This window comes from Heptranchias perlo, chromosome 17 (assembly GCF_035084215.1).
Source record: "Heptranchias perlo isolate sHepPer1 chromosome 17, sHepPer1.hap1, whole genome shotgun sequence".
NCBI classification, from domain to species: Eukaryota; Metazoa; Chordata; class Chondrichthyes; order Hexanchiformes; family Hexanchidae; genus Heptranchias; species Heptranchias perlo.
This window is the reverse complement of record NC_090341.1, coordinates 53244207-53262849: the sequence shown is the minus strand read 5'-3', so window position 1 is coordinate 53262849 and position 18643 is coordinate 53244207. Positions and strand designations below refer to the sequence as shown.

At 44.5% G+C, this 18643-nt stretch overlaps 1 protein-coding gene across 1 annotated transcript in view; it reads left to right on the top strand.

Annotated features, from left to right (window-relative positions):
• The window catches only part of dock3 (dedicator of cytokinesis 3), a 1008697-nt gene extending 993993 nt beyond the window's left edge, over positions 1-14704 (top strand). Inside the window, exons 52-53 of the mRNA XM_067999007.1 lie at positions 11215-11297; positions 12267-14704. Of these exons, the coding sequence (XP_067855108.1) occupies positions 11215-11297; positions 12267-12764 (581 nt within the window). The 3' untranslated portion in view covers positions 12765-14704. The remainder of the gene's footprint in view (positions 1-11214; positions 11298-12266) is intronic.
• Positions 14705-18643: the final 3939 nt, after the last annotated feature.

The following is an 18643-nucleotide window of genomic DNA, read 5'->3' as shown; positions in this document are numbered from 1 at the left end:
CCCCTAAGATATGGTGTTTCTTTGTTCTGGATTCCGCTACTAGAGGAAACAGTCGTTGCCTATCTCCTTGTCATGATGTGGAGATGCCGGTGATGGACTGGGGTTGACAATTGTAAACAATTTTACAACACCAAGTTATAGTCCAGCAATTTTATTTTAAATTCACAAGCTTTCGGAGGCTTCCTCCTTCGTCAGGTGAACGTTGTTGGAAATGAAATCCTCGAGGATTTCATTTCGAGGATTTCATTTCGAGGACTTCATTTCCAACAACGTTCACCTGAGGAAGGAGGAAGCCTCCGAAAGCTTGTGAATTTAAAATAAAATTGCTGGACTATAACTTGGTGTTGTAAAATTGTTTACAATTATCTCCTTGTCAGCTCCCATCAGTATTTTAAACACCTCTATCCGATCTCTCCTTAACCTACTCATTTTCAAGGAATATATAACCCAAGTTTCTCCAGTCTTTGATCATAGCTCAGTCCTTTCATCCCAGGTATCATCATGGTGAACTGTCACTGAACTTCCTCCAAGGCCAGTGGACCCCTCTTACAGTGGGGAATTAAAACTAAATACAGTAATGGCCAGCACTCTGTGTAACTACAGCAGCATCTCGGTTTTATATTCTGTCCACCTTTCAGATTAATCTCATTCCAATTTTATCAGCTTACCAATCTGCAACCGCTGGAAATGTAAAAGTTCCCAGGGTTACTTGGCTAATTGCCAACACCTTATGTAGGAGACAATCACAATCTAACTCCTTATATGGGAGAAGAATGCACAGTCTAACCCCTGAGCTGTTATATTAGACTAAATCGAGCATGTGTGCAGCGTGGGTCTGATAAACTCACAACGCTACCTGCGAGTGGCCACAACATGCTGGCCATATCTGATGCTGTTATGTTAGATTACTCGTATATCAACATACCTGGTTCATAGCCCTGAACCAGGTGTTCAAACTGTGTTCTTCAACATACCTTACAAGGGACGACATTGCTTTTGTCCAAAGTGAGATGAGATGCTTTCCTCATTTAAAGAGATTTACACACACTCAGGATCACAGAATACTTAGTAAGGAAGGCCACTCGGCCCATCTTAGTGATTCTATTTGAACAACCCTACAATTCCCAACATTGCTGCATCTAATTGTTTCTTAAATGATTCCAGGATTTCCGCCTCCACCACTCTGCTGGAAGTCCAATCCAAGTATTGATCACTCTGTGTGACGAAGAACATCCTGACAGCAGTCCTAAAGTTTCCTTTTACTAGTTTGAATCTATGTCCACTTGTCAGTACTTCCCCTCCCCCACTCCTCCAGAGGGTATTCGTTTTCTAGCCCTCGGCCAATTTCTTCCCATTCCCAGGGTTTACCCTGAATCCCCACAGCTTTAAGTTTAATTAAAAGCTTTTCAAGTGGAACTCTGTCAAAAGACTTTTAAAAGCCAAGGTACATTACATCATAGGGCTTCCCACAGGATTGTCACCACTCACGGAGCATGGTTTTGATGTATCTTATTCATTTATCCTTCATCCGCCATTGTTCGGCCCATTTCATATTTTGTTTAGATCATCTTGTAATTTCTGGGCTGCCTCCCTTGATTCCACTGCCCCTCCTGGTTTGGTATTATCTCCAAATTTGATCTATTTGCATTGAGTTTTTAAATTCAAATCGTTGATGTAAATTATAAACAGTCGTGGTCCCAAAATTGAGCCCTGGGACACCCCACTCCTTTTTTACTCCCCACTGCCACCCTCCTCCCAACATTCTGACATAACTTCTCTAACTGTTATCTGCTGTTTTCCACCCTGCAGCTCATTTCTTATCCAGGCCCTGGATCTTCCCCATCTAGAGCCGTGCTGTGTGCTGTTTACTAGGTTGTTGTTGTACAGATAATGGTCAAGTTTATTCCTGATAATTGATTCCATTATTTTATGTGGAACTGAAGTAAGACTAATAGGCCTGCATCTGTTTTGTTACCCTTCTAAAAGATGAGCACCACATTAGCCTGTTTCCAATCTATTGATATCTCCCCAGTGGCCATTGACTCCCAAATCTCCCTGCCAGTCTCTCTCAACACACTGGGGATTTATTTGTTTTAAGCCCTTTCAGTTTGTCTAGGATTTCATCTCATTTATATCGAAGTCTTGAATTTTGTCTTGGTACTTTTTTTGACGGAAAGCATGTTGTTCATCTTTTCCCTTGTGAATACTTGGAGGAAATAATCATTCAGAATATTTACTTTCTTTAACTCATCCTCAGTATCAGGCCCATTTGTATTTTTTAATGTTCTCACCTCGTCTCTGACAGCCTTCTTGATATTGTAGTACTAAAATAAAATGTTACTGTTGTATTGTCCCTCTGCAGCTATTTTTTCCAGATCTCTTCTTGCTCCTTTGATCACTCTTTTAATTTGTTTCTGTGTGATCCTACATTCATCCCCTTGTCCTTTCTCTCTGGAGGATTTGTAGGTGTTTTTTCCTCTTTACTTCACTTTTAATTTGCTTGTTAATCCATTTAGTGTCACGCTTGATTAATCTGAGCTGGCTGATCTTAGGTCTGTACCTCTCCTGCATGTCTGGCATTATTCTTTTAAAGGTGTTCCATTTGTCGTCTACTGCCATGTTGTTGAATGTTCTCCTCCGACCCATTTGTTTTAAATCTTCCCTCATCTCTTTGAATTTACCTCCTTTAAATTATAAACTTGGCTCCTGGTCTTTGATGTAATTGGGTTCCCAGATCATGTTAAACTTGATCCCCCAGTGACACTATAACTTCCATTTCCTGTATGTTGCTTGGGTCTTTTATGAATACCAAATCAAGGTGAGCACTGCCTCTGGCATCCCTTATACACTTGAAGCAGTCATGCATAATATTTACCAACTCTGACTGTAGATCACTTGTATTTTCCCAAGTTATATTGGGTTGATTGAAGTCTCCCATTACAATAACTTTCCTGTTCTCACATACCCTTCTCATCTCCTCTTACGACACACCACCTTTCTACTCCAATTCAACCGATAGTTTCTGAAACACGGTGGAAGGTTATAGTGATCCTTCAGGAAGGTATGATCCAGCAGTTCGCAGTTTGCATAATCTGGCACATTTATTTCTTAATGGAACTGGTGGGCAAACCCACATGTCCCCAAATGACCCTATCTTTGTGTTGTTGCATACATTTACTGATGCAATATTTGATGAGTGGTTGAAGAGGAGTAATGCAGATCGTACGCTCTCATTGTTGGAAATGATAACGGTGGGGATTGTGGCAGCTCTCGTGTTGGTTGCTATTGTTTTCACGGTCTCCACGTTAGCTTTACGCAGAAGAAGAAGAAACTTGGCTGCAAGTGAACTGAACCAACCTCTCTTAGAAACTCCGTGTCAGCACTACTCATAATATGATGCATCAACAGTAATCCGAAAAGCCTCAGTTTGCTATCTGACTCCTTCTTTGATTTTTTTTTCATGCTTTTATACCATACCGATGATGTGCAGCAAGAAAACAGGGTGACTTCCTGTGACTGTTTAGATAAAAGATCTAATGAGAAGTAAGCTCTAATCTCATGACCTGCTGCAGCCTTTAATGAAATAAGCCATCTATCATTGGCCTGCACTGAAAATGATTACTCCTGACTCATTAATGGTAGCTGTCATGGCTTTTAGTAGGGTTTAAAATTGAAACGAATTGGAGTTAATTTGAGACCTTGGTTAAATAAGCCTCAAACTTAATGCTAAAGGGATATGGGGAAAAAGCGGGAACAGGGTACTGAGTTAGACGATCAGCCATGATCATTTTGAATGGCGGAGCAGGCCCGAAGGGCCGAATGGCCTACTCTTGCTCCTGCTCCTATTTTCTATGTTTCTATGTTTCTATCTCTTCATACTGTTCTCCTTATGCTGACCTGTGGTCTGTAGCAAACACATAGTATTAGTCTGTATATTTTCACATAATAGATTTCTATCCAAGTAGTTCTTTCTGTAGCTTACCCCCTCTCACAGGATCAACCATTTACCAGCTTTCCCTGATATATATGGCGATACCACCTTTTCTGTCCTTTCTGAGCACTCTATTCCCCTGTGTATTAAATTCATTCCCAACCTCTAAGTTTAGCCATGTTTCTGATATTCCCACCACAACATAGTTCCCTACCGCCACAACAACCTCCAGATCTGGCATCTCATTTCCAATGCTTCGAAGGGTTTTAATGTAAATGTGTCTTCTCAAAGCAGCCCTCCAGCAGAAACTGTTGCACCCTCCTTCTCAGTGCCAGGGATAACCTGCGGGCTGAACCTCAACTCAGAGGGTGATCGTTCCCAGCCATCTGCAGTGCTATCACCAGAAGAAACCCACTGGGATGACTGACCCTCCAGTTTTCCTTCTCTACCAGTGCGAAACTCCTGACCTGTGCTCAGCGCCACTCCTGAAAGCACAGCTCAGTCTAGGATATTGCTGTTTGTGATTGTCTGAGTAAAATTGATTACAATGCTGCAGTATAAATTTGTGTACTTCCTACAGACTACAACCGTTTGGGCCCATGTATGTCTTCACAAAACTCAATACTAGGATACCTCCTCTATCTCAACAGTGAGAAAGATGATGTGGTTCTGACCTGAAATTTTGAAAAGGATTGGGGATCCTAGTCAATTTTTGGTTGCTTAAATATTGCAGCTCCATGAAAGCTCGGTGCATAACTGCACTGCCCAGTGTGATACTGAGCATTCAGAGCTGGAATGACCCAGGTTCAATCCCTGCTCTCTGCTGATTTAGCTGATCTCAGGAAGGTTGCCGGTTGTGGTGCAACAATTGGCGTGGGTGTCCCTAGGTTAAGGAAAAATTGGCCGGGATTCCCCCTTCCTGCACATTATCCATGCAGCCCTGTTGGAAAATGCACATGTACGGATGTCGTCCTAAGCCTCTTTCAAGTATCCACATTGGCAAGTTGCTTCCCACCCATGGAGCACATGTGGCTCCTATTTTTATTTCCATTACACAGTGCCTTACATTTGTCTGTATTGAACTTCATTTGCCACTGATCAGCCCAGGCGCTTGTTGACTGACATATGTTTCACTGTGTTTCAGCGGTGCCAGCAGCTCCCAGTAGCTGGAGTCTAGACAGCGGAACCAGAGACACAATGCCATTCCTTTCAGCACATGTGGGCACCATTGTTGCACCCCCAGTACCACCTCGCTCATTACCACCAGGTAAGTAGAAAACCAAGCTCCTTTATTACATTGGCCTGGTAAAGGAAAGTTAGCTCAAAAGCCTGTAACAGAGTGAGTGTGAGATGGGGAGACTCCATTACTTTCACTTGCTACTTTAACTTGTGGGTGAAATGACATTGGTGAAATGACATTAGTGGTCTGCTTAGGCTCGGTGTCTGCATTACATAAAAAATATTAGAAGAGGAACAGGCCATTAGGCCCAACCAGACCATCATATTTTGATAGCTCCCAAGCCAGCTACCCACCTTCTCACTGTAATCCTCAATCCATTCTCTCTCCAGAAATGCATCTCATCTTCCCAATCCATTTATTGTTTACTTTGGGATCCTTCCCTGGAAACTTATTCCACAAGCCTGATACCCTTTTTAGTGACAGAGTTCTACTTAGCTTATCTACATATTGTAAAATAGATCTTTATTGCATTTAATGAACTGAAATGTTGTACAAGACCGCAATGCACAGATAGACCATATGAGCTGTCCACAGTGATGCGAGGAAGAAGAATGGATGGCATCTCTCTACTGGCATAAACCGCTGGATTTCTCCATCCTACAATCAGATAAAGGGTTAAGCCTTAAGCTACAGGAGATCACAGATAGAAAACAGTAGGAGAGAAGACGAGGACTATAAAGAAATAGTGGTTCAGTGATGCCAAGGTTGTGTATTAAAAGCCTGTAGATTGCAGGAGGAAGCGAAGACTGCGGGAGGTGAGGAGCTCCCTGGGAAGTCCTGGGAAAGAATGTTAGGGTAGGAGATGGTGAGATAAATCTTCATTTCAACAGTGAAGATGCCGGGAGGAAGTAGATCATGTAGAATGGTAAAGTTAGAGCTTGGAGAGCAAAAATGGAAAGGTAGAAGAGCACTGACCTTAGTGATATCTATAAAATAGAGACAGACAATGGAAGTTGAAGGTTAGAGATGGGAGAAGGATTATCTATGATCCAACAAGTGGAAGGTATTTGTTTTATTTCTCTTAACTCTTTAGGGCAATCAGAGATAAGAATCAACCAAGGTTTACTACCTTTCTAACTATTGGTTTTATTAACGTTAAAATACACCGGTCTCCGGTCGGCGTCCTGGACTCTCTCCGGTCGGCGTCCTGGACTCTCTCCGGTCGGCCTCCTGGACTCTCTCCGGTCGGCCTCCTGGACTCTCTCCGGTCGGCCTCCTGGACTCTCTCCGGTCGGCCTCCTGGACTCTCTCCGGTCGGCCTCCTGGACTCTCTCCGGTCGGCGTCCTGGACTCTCTCCGGTCGGTCTCCTGGACTCTCTCCGGTCGGCCTCCTGGACTCTCTCCGGTCGGCCTCCTGGACTCTCTCCGGTCGGCATCCTGGACTCTCTCCGGTCGGCATCCTGGACTCTCTCCGGTCGGTCTCCTGGACTCTCTCCGGTCGGTCTCCTGGACTCTCTCCGGTCGGCCTCCTGGACTCTCTCCGGTCGGCCTCCTGGACTCTCTCCGGTCGGCCTCCTGGACTCTCTCCGGTCGGCCTCCTGGACTCTCTCCGGTCGGCGTCCTGGACTCTCTCCGGTCGGCGTCCTGGACTCTCTCCGGTCGGCGTCCTGGACTCTCTCCGGTCGGCCTCCTGGACTCTCTCCGGTCGGCCTCCTGGACTCTCTCCGGTCGGCCTCCTGGACTCTCTCCGGTCGGCCTCCTGGACTCTCTCCGGTCGGCCTCCTGGACTCTCTCCGGTCGGCCTCCTGGACTCTCTCCGGTCGGCCTCCTGGACTGTCTCCGGTTGTAATAAGACCATAAGAGATAGGAGTAGGCCATTCGGCCCCTCGAGCCTGCTCCGCCATTTAATGAGATCATGGCTGATCTGATTTTTACCTCAACTCCACTTTCCTGCCCTTTCCCCATATCCTTTGACTCCCTTGCTGATCAAAAATTTGTCTAACTCAGCCTTGAATGTATTCAGTGACTCAACCTCTACAGCTTTTTGGGGTAAAGAAAATTCCAAAGATTCACAACCCTCTGGGAGAAGAAATTCCTCCTCATTTCCATCTTAAACAGACGCCCCCTAGTTTTAGATTCCCCCATGAGGGGTAACATCCTCTCAGCATCTACCCTATCGAGTCCCCTCAGAATCTTGTGTGTTTCAATAAGATCTCCTCTCATTCTTCTAAACTCCAATGAGCATAGACCCAACCTGTTCAATCTTTCCTCATAAGACAACCCTTCCATACCCAGAATCAACCGAGTGAACCTTCTCTGAACTGCCTCCAATGCAAGTATATCCTTCCTTAAATAAGGGCATCAGAATTGTACGCAGCACCATGTACAGTTGTAGCATGACTTCCCTGCTTTTATACTCCATCCCCCTAGAAATAAAGGCCAATATTCTGTTTGCCTTCCGGATTACCTGCTGCACCTGTATGTTGACTTTTTGTGTTTCATGTACGAAGACACCCAGATCCCTCTGTACTGCAGCATTTTGTAGTACTTCTCCATTCAAATAATATTTTGCTTTTTTATTTTTCCTCTCAATGTGGATGACTTCACATTTTCCCACATTATATTCCATCCGCCAAATTTTTGCCCATTCGCTTAACCTGTCAATATCCCTTTGCAGACACTTTGTGTCCTCATCGCAACTTGCTTTTCCACCTATCTTTGTATCATCAGCAAATTTGGTCACAAAACACTCTGTTCCTTCATCCAAGTCATTGATATATATTGTAAATAGTTGAGGCCCCAGCACTGATCCCTGCGGCACCCCATCAGTTACAGATTGCCATTTTGAAAATGACCCTTTTATCCGGACTCTTTGTTTTCTGTTAGTTAGCCAGTCCTCTATCCATGCCAGTATATTACCCCCAATGCCATGAGCTCTTATCTTGTGCAGTAATCTTTTATGTGACACCTTATCGAATGCCTTTTGGAAATCCAAATATACTGCATCCATTGGTTCCCCTTTATCCACCCTGCCCGTTACTTCCTCAAAGAACTCTAATAAATTTGTCAGACATGATTTCCCCTTCATAAAACCATGTTGACTCTCCTTGATTGTATTTTGAGTCTCCAAATGTTCTGCTACTACTTCCTTAATAATGGATTCTAGCATTTTCCCAATGACAGATGTTAGGCTAACTGGTCTATAGTTACCTGCTTTCTGTCTCACTCCCTTCTTGAATAGGGGTGTTACGTTTGCGGTTTTCCAATCCGCTGGGACCTTTCCAGAATCTAGTGAATTCTGGAAGATTATAACCAATGCATCCACTATCTCTGTAGCCACTTCCTTTAAGACCCTCTGATGCAATCCATCAGGTCATGGGGACTTGTCAGCCTTTAGACCCATTAGTTGACCTAGTACTTTTTCTCCAGTGATAGTGATTGTTTTTAGTTCCTCCCTCCCCTTTGCCCCTTGATTTTCTACTATTATTGATATGTTATTAGTGTCTTCTACTGTGAAGACAGATACAAAATATCTGTTCAATTCCTCTGCCATTTCCTTGTTTTCCATTATTATTTCTCCACTCTCATCCTGTAAGGGACCAACGTTTACTTTAGCTACCCTCTTTTTACATACTTGTAGAAGCTTTTACTGTCTGTCTTTATATTTCTTGCTAGTTTACTCTCATAATTTATTTTCTCCCTCTTTATTATTCTTTTAGTCATCCTTTGCTGGTTTTTAAAGTTTTCCCAATCTTCGGGCTTACCAGTAATCTTTGCCATGTTGTATGCTTTTTCTTTTAACCTGATACCACCCTTGACTTCCTTAGTTAGCCATGGTTAATTCACCCTTTTTGTGGCGTCTTTCCTCCTCACAGGGATATATTTTTGTTGCGAGTTGTAAAATATCTTTTTAAATGTTTACCACTGCTTATCCACCATCATACCATCTAATCTGTTTACCCAGTCCACTTTAGCCAATTCCGCCCTCATTCCTTTATAATTGCCCTTATTTAAGTTTAATACAGTAGTTTCAGACCCAAGATCCTCACTCTCAAACTGGATGTGAAATTCTATCATGTTATGATCACTGCTTCCCGAGGGATCCTTTACTTTGAGATCATTAATTAATCCTGTTTTGTTACCCATTTCCAGATCCAAAATGGCCTGTTCCCTGGTTGGTTCTCCGATGTATTGGTCTAAGAAACAGTCCCTAATACACTCTACGAACTCCTCCTCAGGGCTATTTTTGCCAATTTGATTTGTCCAATCTATGTGAAAGTTAAAATCGCCTATGACTATTGCATTACCTTTTTTACATCGGTCTCGCGGTCGGTCTCGCGGACTGTCTCGCGGTCGGTCTCGCGGACTGTCTCGCGGTCGGTCTCGCGGACTGTCTCGCGGTCGGTCTCGCGGTCGGTCTCGCGGACTGTCTCGCGGACTGTCTCGCGGTCGGTCTCGCGGTCGGTCTCGCGGACTGTCTCGCGGACTGTCTCGCGGTCGGTCTCGCGGACTGTCTCCGGTCGGTCTCCTCGCACTTACTAAAATAGCTGGTTTTATACCCTTCTTGCTGGTGCAAAGCAAGCTTTTTCAGTAATGTCTCACTCTTTTTCCCATGGTTACCCAGATTGATGCTGCAGCATCTGATGTTTACAACAGCTTCTCACAGTCAAGGTCTTATCTTTAATCTTCTAGACAGTCTGCTGCATAAGACTTTTCGAATTTGACCAACATTCCCAGCATGCCACCTTGAACAGTCAGTTTTTCAGTTCTTTTAATCAAACTCAGCTCTTTTAGCAGGTTAATTAATCTGGGGTTCTAGTCAATCCTTTATTTTCCTTAAAATTGGTATTGAAAAGTCCAAAAATCCTTCACAAGCTTTTGTTGTATCTGGTCCAGGAGTATAAGCAAGTTCTGTAATGTTGGTGATAATGATGAGAGTGTTGATATGATAGTGATGATGATCTTTGGGACCATTGCTCTTCTCAGTCTATGTCAGTGATCTGGAATAAAAACACAAAATGCTGGAAACACTCAGCAGGCCTCTGTGAAGAGAGAAACATAAGGTTACTGTTTCAGGTCAGTGACCTTTCATCAGAACTCTGTTCTCTCAACAAATGCTGCCTGACCTGCTGAATGTTATCAGCATTTTCTGTTTTTATTTCAGATTTCCAGGATTTTGCTTTTGTGTTTTAAGAGTTCTGGACTTGGGTATGGAGGCACATACCCAAGACAACACAAAAATAGGGAGCACGATTAACTGTGAAGAGGACAATAAATGGCTTCTGAGAACACAGGCAGATTAATAGATTGGGCAGGTAAACATCAGATGACAGTTAATGTGGAGAAATGTGAGATGATACATTTTGGGAGGAAAAATAAGAAGAAATATACACTGAATGGTAAAACCATAAAAGGAGTAAAAGAGCAGAGAAATCTTTAAAAATGGGAGGACAAGTCATTTTTTTAAAAAAAACATTTGAGATCCTAGATTTTATAAACAGAGTACAAAAGCAGAAAGGTAACGCTAAACCTTTACAACTTAAAATTGTGACCAGTTTTCGGTACTCTAATTTAGGAAGGATATCAATCACGGAGAGGTGCAGAAAAGATTTACTAAGATGATACCAGGAATGAGAGGCTTTCGTTATAGGCGGAGACTAGAGAGAACGAGGGGAGAGGTTCGGAGAAATTTCTTTATGCAGAGGGTTGTTAGGACATGGAATCCCCAACCAGAAACAGTGGGGGAAGCTGAATCCATAATTGCTTTTAAAAGGGAAATGGATAAATATTTTAAGAAAAAAAAGAAAAAGGAGTGGGAAAAGGGGAGAGGAATAGGATTAAAGAGATAGCTATTTCAGAGAGTCAGTGTAGGCTCGATGGGCAAAATGTCCTCCTTCTGTGCTATAAGATTCGAGGATTCCATGATGGTGATGATGTTGTTAATGGTAGTGGTGATGGTGAAGATGGTAATGATGGCGGTGATGTTGTTAATGGTAGTGGTGATGGTGAAGATGGTAATGATGGCGGTGATGTTGGTGGCGATAGTTATGGTGTGACTGATGATTTGGTAATATTGGTGATGTCTTCTCATTTGTTTACCCAGGTCATTTTTCTATGAATTTTGATGCCTTCCATCATCAGATCAGTGATATACCGCCTGCCTTGCCCGCACGAACCCTACGCAAGGTTAGTGCTCTACAACTGGTCAATGTTAACATGGTAGCTCCACAAAGAAAAAAGATTCTGTTCAAGAATGAATTCATCTTTCCACCGAAATGTTTGGATACCTCAACTGTGATGTTGAAGTGTACATTAATACAAATGGAAAAGGAAATGTCAAGGATAGAGAAATATAAACTTGTGCCACCGAGTGATCGGATACAGCTTTATTCCCTGAATTCCCTATAAAGAAGCAAAAAAGACTTGCACTTATATAGCGCCTTTCACGACCTCAGGACGCTCAAAGTGCTTTACAGCCAATGAAGTGCTTTTGAAGTGTAGTCACTGTAGTAATGTAGAGAAACACAGCAGCCATGTTGCACACAGCAAGGCCCCACAAACAGCAATGAGATAAGTGACCAGATAATCTGTTTTTAGTGATGTTGGTTGAGGGATAAAAATTGGCCAGAACACGGGGGGAACCCCCTGCTCTTCTTCAAATAGTGCCATGGGATCTTTTATGCTTAGGTCCCCGATGGTTCAGTGGTAGATATATGATCCTTTGTGATTCTGAGCCATTTAGACCAGAAGTTTCACTTTCAATCCCTGGACTGTGCTGAGTTAGGTGATCTCAATTAGGGCAGCGATAGGGCAGCTGCAATTGGCCTCAATACAATAGATAAGGATGGGGGGAAAATAGCATTGATTCTTGCTCCTGATCGCTATCCATGGACCCTGCAGCAAAGTGTGCATCTCTGTGCCTTGGGGTCGGAGAGGATCAGGTTTGTCTGTGATGCCCTCTGCAGTTGAATAGTCTGCCGACACTCATAGCCACGATTCTAACATCACTTTGTCATTGACCGCAGTCATGGGGCAGCTACTTGCCTGGACTGTCCCACCTGAACAAAGCTGAAAGAGCTCTTTTTTGGACACACAGATTTTAAATGATAAAGGATTGCAAATACTAACTTTTTTTCCTGCTTTTCTCCCCCGTAGTCTTCGCTGCATCCCATTCCTGCATCACCTACCAGCCCACACTCGGGTCTCGATGGCAGTAACTCCACACTGTCTGGCAGCGCGAGCAGCGGTGTGTCCTCTTTGAGTGAAAGCAACTTTGGTCAATCAACAGAGCCACCGCGCACTGACACGACAGACTCTGTCCCCAGTCAGACCTGGAACCCGGACGAGGATGGAGAAGCCCCCTATATACCAGTAAGGTACAGCCTGTCTGAACCAGATGTCATTGAATCGGTGAAAGCTCACCCGTGCCGGAGCCACTCTGCTCCTACTGGGGTCATTCCCAAGGAGCCTGCAGAGATCCCAGCCTTGCCTCCCAAACCGTATCACCCCAGGCCAGCGTACACAGACAATGAAGAAGCGCTTGAGGAAGATAGCAGGCCAAAGGCTTTCACTCGCAAACTGTCTCAGTCCAGTCACAGTGGTAAAGAGGACCAGGCCAAGGTACCATGGGAACATGGCATCAGTCAAGAATAGGCCACAACAGGCACTGAAAATCAAGGTGTTCCCTGGTTCATCCTACGGGTGTCAGCCACCTGACCACCTCTGTTTATTGCGAACAGACTACATTCATTTGAGAAATGATTTGCTTTCGACTAATACTTTGTTTCTGTGAGAAGGGAGGCCTTTCAGTTTCTGGTCTGGCTGGTCTATGATTGCATTTGCAGTTGGAGGGCCCTGTATGGAAAGTACTGGAGTGTTTTGAAGAGTCTCAACCCTTCAGGTCAAATTTGGGGAAATTTCCTGACACAATCACGCGCTTCACTTGATTATTGGGAAAGCAAAGAATGTACGAGGCATTTGATGAATTTACAAGGGTTGGGAACCTCAAAGGGTATCACTCATTTCATTATATTTCTGTCTCTTCTCTCCATTTTGCTTTACTTGTACATTCTATTTGCTGTTTCTTCTGGTGAGAGCACTTTATATTTCTGTCTGCTGGTCACTGAGGTCACGTACTTCGTGTATGAGAGCTATACCTGAAAAGCAGGAAAGAGATGTCATGGCAACCCAGAGAGAAATGCATAAGAGTAATATCGAAAACCATTTGGAAGGTGTAGTCCAGTGTAAAGCAGCACACTATAGACTCTCTTGGGTTCTGACAAGGAAGGTCTAAAATCAGCATAGATTCTCTTTAAACTCAACGTCTCATATATTCTAGTGGTGAAGAATTTCAGGTTTAATTTTCATTAAAAGTGCTGGTCCAGTTAATTCTCTGGGATGAGAAAGTTGACGATTGTTTGATTTTTTTTTTGACTGGCTCCAGCTGCACTGGGTGAGGGGAGGGTTTGGGTGATTTTATATATAGGCAGGCAGTGTAAAATACAGCCACAACCCTGAATTATTTTTGAACTGCGAGACAAAAACTTCTGACAAAATACACCCTGTAAAATGCAACTTTAATTAAAGTCTGTTAATCGTTCTTTAATCATTTTGCAATGGGTTCCTTTCAACCAGATACCGAACAATGATGGGCCAATCCCTTTACAGTCCAACCTCGTCATTCTCTAAAAGTATCCATGATAGAGATCAGCCAAATTATTCTACCAAATCCTTGAATCACGTATAATATATGTAAGGGCCTCAGTGCCCCTTAGCAAGGGCAGGGAAAAAAAGTGCTGATAAATATCCAGTGACCACAGCTGGAAAGTGTGTAGATCAGGTGAGGACATGAGCGAGGTTAATGCTGCCCCACTTGTCCTCCATGGTGAGACAGCGACCAACAATCACTGAAGAACAGTCCCATGGGGGACAGAACCCCAGTACAAGCCAGCTCCTTCAGGAGAGGACCCCTGGGGGACAGTACCCCATTACCTTCAGCAGAGAGGCCCTGGACCAGTACCCCAGTACCAGCTAACTCCTTCGGGAGAGGGTCCCTGGGCCAGTACCCCAGTACCAGCCAGCTCCTTCAGGAGAAGGGGGGGGCCTGCGCCAGTACCCCAGTACCAGCCAGCTCCTTCGGGAGAGGGTCCCTGGGTCAGTACCCCAGTACCAGCCAGCTCCTTCAGGAGAGGGGGTGCCCTGGGCCAGTACCCCAGTACCAGCCAGCTCCTTCGGGAGAGGGTCCCTGGGCCAGTACCCCAGTACCAGCCAGCTCCTTCAGGAGAGGGGGTGCCCTGGGCCAGTACCAGCCAGCTCCTTCGGGAGAGGGGGTGCCCTGGGCCAGTATCCCAGTACCAGCCAGCTCCTTCAGGAGAGGGTTCCTGGGCCAGTACACCAGTACCAGCCAGCTCCTTCAGGAGAGGGGATGCCCTGGGCCAGTACCCCAGTACCAGCCAGCTCCTTCAGGAGAGGGGGTGCCCTGGGCCAGTATCCCAGTACCAGCCAGCTCCTTCGGGAGAGGGTTCCTGGGCCAGTACACCAGTAACAGCCAGCTCCTTCAGGAGAGGGGGGGCCTGGGCCAGTACCCCAGTAACAGCCAGCTCCTTCAAGGGGGGGGGGGGTCCTGGGCCAATACCCCAGTAACAGTCAGCTCCTTCAGGAGAGGGGGGGCCTGGGCCAGTACCCCAGAAACAGCCAGCTCCTCCAGGAGGGGGGGGTGCCCTGGGCCAGTACCCCAGTAACAGCCAGCTCCTTCAGGAGAGGGGGGGGCCTGGGCCAGTACCTCAGTAACAGCCAGCTCCTTCAGGAGGGGGGGTGGTGCCTGGGCCAGTACCCCAGTAACAGCCAGCTCCTTCAAAGGGGGGGGGGCCTGGGCCAGTACCCCAGTAACAGCCAGCTCCTTCAAAGGGGGGGGGGGGGCCTGGGCCAGTACCCCAGTAACAGCCAGCTCATTCAGGAGAGGGGAGTGCCCCTGGATCAGTACCCCGGTAACAGCCAGCTCCTTCAGGAGGGGGGGTGCCCCTTAAATAGTACCCCAGTGATAGCCATCTTGTTTTGGAGGAGGCTGGCACAAAAAAATTGGCAGAAACACTTTCTGTACCAATTTCCCAACGAGAGCATCTATAAACGCAGTTACGTTCCCTTCAAGCATCAGGTAGCTTTATTTCCATAGCATGTCAGTTTAAAATTACAGTACTTGTAGTATCTGCTGCTGCCATCTGTCTAGTCAGGGCATTTTATAAACTATTTCAGTCCCTTCGGTTGCCCATGACATTTGAGTCCTGTTTAAATGCTGATAGTAAAGGTACACCTGAGGCACCAGTGTTCCCATACGGCATGGCTGACATGGGCTCTCTTTTCTCCTGTTAGGTTATTAACTGAGAGCCGCCCACAGTGGGAAAGGCAGATAATCCCTATTGCTCAGTGTGTGGTTTAGCAATGGCTTTGAATGTCTCCAAGGATTCTGAAAAGCTTGGAGGAAAAGCAGCCAGGAAAAGGGGAGAAAGTACACGCTGGGTAAATTAGGGGTGGAAGACAGCAGCCAGCAGGTTTCTGTTGGTGATATTAGTGGATAAAACTATTCATTGTTTTGATGCAGGCATAAACCTGTATATTTGAATTGGGTTTACACCTTCCTTACAATAGTGGATTGCATGAAGCGATTGTATCTCAATCACCGACCCACTATTTTTTCACACAGGCGTAAACCCATTCAGAATAAACTGGTGGAAACCTGCATCAGAATGTTCTTTTAAATAAAGTGAATAGAATTTTGATACAGAGGAACGGTATTTATTCAACAGATTGATATCTGCCAATAAACCTGCGGCTGTTTCTCAGCAGGTGAGCACACTGCACACATTAATATTGAATCACACAGAGCAGGAAGGTTCCAGGTCCTGTTCTCGCTCTCTGCTGACTCGGCTGCTCTCAGCTGGGGAAACAGTTGGGGCACTACAATTAGTCTCTGTGTCCCTGGACTAGGGGGTTAGAATTAGCAAGAGCTCCTGCTTACCATCTATTAATAAACACTTTTCAGCAGGGGTTAAGCAAGGACCGGTTCGGGCTCTGTTGTGTTTTGATCCTATTATATTTGAGGCTGAGCAATCTCAATCCAGCTTTTAATAGCATGGGCCTTTAAAACAAAACTGTGCCCAATTCAGTACTTAGCTAGCAATATCCTCAGAGAGGCCACAGCTTGGCTGGTGTGGGAAATGGAAAAAAAGGTCACACTGCAGTTAGGGATATCTTCTGATGTTAGAACTGAGGCATGTTGTTGGGGCAGCATAGTGGGAGCTTTACCCGGCCTCTGGCTGTGCAGTGCCTCACCTGGGCGTTCTTGATGCTGACACTGGGTGCTTGAAATGGGAATAGTTCCATTCCCTGGCATTAACATCCCTCACCTTGATGTAAAGTTCTGAAGCAATTTCTCCAGGCAGGCTATCTAACCATGGGATGACATCATTGACAGCCCAATCCTGTCTTCATCCAATGTGTACACGTATGTACACATCTCCCAGCAGGAGTCACTGGTTAGTGATCAGAAGCAGGAACCCTGGCTGATTCTTCCCCTCCTTGGTGCAGGGGTTTGGAGGCCATTGCAGCAGCCCTACCACTACCCCGACTGAGATCAGCCTACACAACTCAGAGCAGGGACTGAACCTACTCTACGTGGCTCCAGTAATTACCTGCCGATGTAGTTCCTAAACAAGCCCATCTGAGGAGACCTGCAGCAATTTTTTAATCAAACAGATGATGGAAAAGTGTCAGGAAGTGTAAACAATAGATGCAGATTTGTATTTTTAAAAGGTGTATGTTTTCCTGCTCTTTTTCTCATTCTCTCGCTCATACTCAATTACCATAATACTCACATACTTTGGGGGAGGATGTAAAATCTGTTACCAATTTAAGTTTGGCCCATTTAGTGACATTTTATACAGTTAGAATGACTTCAGAAGAATCTGTAAAGAGCCCACTCTTATTTTCAAACCTTTACTATCATTCCTGTTTGCACTTTTTTTTTAAACTGTTTTTCACAATACCTGCGGAGGGATTTCCACACACTTCGCTGGGATGGTGTGACCTCATTGCCATTTTACACCTGCAACAGACACTTCCCATTCCAATCATAACACATTACATTGGTCTTTACCATCTGCTTCGTGTAGGAATTCAGGATGTTTCTGTTCTCATGGCTATCATGCACCTGAAGGAGGATTGCAAATTAAAGCATTATATAGCACTGTCCTTACAAGCCATACTGCAGCAAGTACAAAGACAGAGTTGAAATCCCATCCAACAGTTTGGGAGCTGTACAAAATTTGTCTTTTAACTGACCACTGTCTTCTAAAGTAAGTCTTTGACAGTTTATCTATTAATGAAAGAATTGGAGTGCATATCATACTAAGGGCAGGGTTATAAAGGTGTTCTACACTGTTTATTAACAAATGAGCTGAAGATTCCATGTTATAGCAGGGATGTGGGATATTGGAGAGGAGGGTGTGCTATTGAGAGTGAGCTGTAAATAAAGCAAGAGGCAGTGGTATGTCTGAGAATTGTTGAGAAAGGATAGTATAAGTATTAAAAACAACAAAAAGTAGAGTGCAGCTAAAATTTGGACTAAGTGGTGAAGAGAATTTAAAAGTGATTGTAATTCTACCTGTATCATTGAGTATTCATTGATCCAACTTTCCTCTCTGTTGATGATAGAGGGTGAAGGCTGAACACTGCAAGACTCAGTAAACCTGGATGGCCTGAAGTAAATTCTCCAGGATAAAGAATTGTAACGAATCACTCTTGTACAGAAACACTATTCTGTGTCCTGGTGATGAGACAGTCTCCAGGCTACTGGTACTGTGCTATTTTTCCAGGTGAGGAAGTGGGGAGAGGGGGTGATCAATGAAATCTTCCAATATATCACAGTAACTATCCAGCATTGGGATTTGAGTTGGAGACAGCTGCTGTCCAGGGAAAATGTGAAAGGGCTATTGAAGGAGAACCAGCTGTCACCCTCTTTCATCTTGCTTCCCGATGTTGCTGAGAACATGCGTGCTAACCATTTAGTGCACGCGCACTGAGCACGATCAACACTCCCATCCGTTTACTGGATATTTCCAGTCGGGATGTTTGCAAGACAGAAAATCTAATTCTTCTTTGAAAAAATTAAATTTGTATTTTTTTTTAAACTTTTTTCGTTCAACCTAAACTTTCTTTCATGCCTGTCAAAAAGTCGAGAGTCCCACTGAGGAAAAGAAAATAAAATGTGAAAAGAATCTGTAAAATAAAAAATAAATTTTGATGTATAACAGTAACTTGCCTCTTAAAAGGCACTGTTCTTATTTAATATTTACCAAGCTATTGCAGAGCTTTCTTCGCAGTACACAAGCCCTGGAGTGTGTCCTGTAACTAAAGCATGCCAGATGTATTTTTGTGAGCCTTGTAATTTACAGTCCCGTTTTCTGTACAGCAGCAATGTTTGAGATGATGGAGTTTAAGCCGCCTGTTGTAACCATGGGTTGCTCTGGTTTTAAACC